This window comes from Alligator sinensis, unplaced genomic scaffold (assembly GCF_000455745.1).
Source record: "Alligator sinensis unplaced genomic scaffold, ASM45574v1 scaffold267_1, whole genome shotgun sequence".
Lineage (NCBI taxonomy): Eukaryota > Metazoa > Chordata > Crocodylia > Alligatoridae > Alligator > Alligator sinensis.
In genome coordinates, this window is record NW_005842100.1 from 184,854 (window position 1) to 187,096 (window position 2,243).

A 2,243-nucleotide genomic window follows, 5' to 3' on the forward strand; every position below is an offset into this window, starting at 1 on the left:
TTTATTATTGCCACTGGTGAAAGGCCACGCTACCTGAATATCCCTGGAGACAAGGAATACTGCATTAGCAGGTAAAATAGGAGGGAATGCAGAATAATTCACCATGCATGCTTTAAAAAAAATAGTTTTGCAAGCTGCAAGAGAGCAGCACTGGAGAAGCAGTAAGGATGTTGAACATGGGACTTGTGAGCCAGAAAAGTGAAGGAGAGTGGGCTTGGCAGAAGAGCAGGTCAGCAAGAGCAGTCTCTCCAGCCTACATCAAAAGACTGAACATTTAGCCCTGAGATTTTCCATGAGATCATACAGTACTGTTACTCCTGGATGACAGGATCAGGAGTGGATAATGCCATAAAAATTATCTGTGATTAACATTTGCATTAATTCATCAACCCTCTCCAGCCCCATCATACCCATTTCCTTCCTCATTCCTAATGTGCATGTCAGTACAAGTGAAGAAATGTATTCACCCTGAAGCATACTTAATGCTGTGAGGAAACATAGGCACCCAGGCCAAGGAAAACCCAAGTTCCTGAGGTGTTTTTTGGCTCACTGCATCTTGTTTAGCAAAGTGCAGAATGTTAAGCAAAAAAGTGTTAAATAGTAAAGCTTTTGTTGTGAAGTTAAATGAATATGACCTGCCTTCAAGTTTTGTTACAACTCACAAAGTTCTGTAAATGTCATTATTCTTTTGGAAAAAACTTGAGCAGAATTTATCATTTCTGTTTAAAACCATGTCAAACTTGTGTTGTTGCATGATTTGAACACACAAGTGAGTGAAATAGTGATGGTTTCTGTACAGTTTGTCATTTAGGTCCTTTGGAACATGGAAATGAAAGCAAAAATTGTGGGTGTGCAAGGATATGTAAAGCAACACCAAATAAAATATGCAGAGAAACCAAACTGTCAGATTTCACACTATTCTGCTAAGGATGGTGTGAAATTGAACACAATTAATACATGTATGACACTGCACTCAGAAAGCTCAGGTTGCCAAGTCAGGCACTCCAGAGTTAAGGAATGCCAGAACTGAGTTGCCTGTACAGCCTTAATCTGGCTAATTATGGACATGAATCGTAATGCAAACTTTATTTATGTAATCCTATGATATTTTCTGCATGGCAGCATTTTCAGGGAAAGCCTTGCTCACCCTTTTCAGTCTGCACTTGGAGCATGCTTATGATAGATAAAATCTTTGGAGGCTATAGCTGCCATACTTTAGCATATCTTTATTGAACAAGTATACCAGCACCTGGTTGCCTTACTGAATTGCAAGCTTTTGCTGTAAAGCAGAGTGGTCTGCTACAGGTTCTCCAGAAAACAATTGCAGGAAATCAAGCATTCCCCAAACAAAAGAGTTGTCCCTACTTTGAAATGCCTGAACTGTTTGCTGATTTATTTATTTTTTCTCCAGAGAAAGGGTCATCATAAATGATTCAAGTTTAGCGTGGTTATAAGCAGCTGAATACAGAGTCTTATAGTTGGAAGCATTGAAAAGTGAAATGAAAAGCTTGAGTCTAGACAGTGAGAAACCTTAAGCATAGATTGTACCACCAGCTTCACTTACAGCTGTGGTTTGAATTAATTTATTATATTCTTTTCTTTGTTTTTTGTTTGTAAATATTCTGTTATAATGCTTTAGCTAAAATAAAATCTTCCCAAACTGTCAAGATGGTACAGGCATGTCGCATCTTATGCAGGGGTTACGTTCTAAGGTCACCGCGTAAGGCAAAAATCGCATATAGTCAAATCGCCAGTGATTTGACTAGTGGTGACTACCTCTGGCTCCAAAGACTCCCGCCGCCGCCGCGGAGCCATGCTTGGAGCTGTGCAGCCGGCGGCAGCGGCGCAGCGTGGGGTGGGGGGGGGGATGGCTGCGTGCCACTGGGCCACCACCACGCTCCCAAAACCTTTCGCCACTGCTGCCAACTCAAGCCCCGCCCCCCCTCCCACCCTGCGTATAGTTGAATTCATGCAAGTTAAATGCATGTATGATGTGACTGTACTGTATATCTATCTATGTACTGAGCCTTTTTCCTTGTAAATCAATACTTCCAAGTAGTTAACTCACTGCAACACCATTAGGAAAGACATTCAGAGAAAAGGGGGATCTAAGATTTAGGTAGCTTCTTCTACTTCATTGTAAAAGTTGATAAATTTTTTTTATATATTGGGCAAAATAAGAGTATTCCATGTTCAGTTTAATGCTTTGATTCCAGTTGCATGCAGCATGCATTCTCATTCCT

The 2,243-nt window shown here is 40.7% G+C and overlaps 1 protein-coding gene across 1 annotated transcript in view; it reads left to right on the forward strand.

Annotated features, from left to right (window-relative positions):
* TXNRD1 (thioredoxin reductase 1) overlaps positions 1–2,243 on the forward strand; it is a 48,331-nt gene that overhangs the window by 21,515 nt on the left and 24,573 nt on the right. The window contains 1 exon segment of the mRNA XM_025204904.1: positions 1–71. This exon segment is cut by the window's left edge and continues 11 nt beyond it. Within this exon segment, the coding sequence (XP_025060689.1) occupies positions 1–71 (71 nt within the window).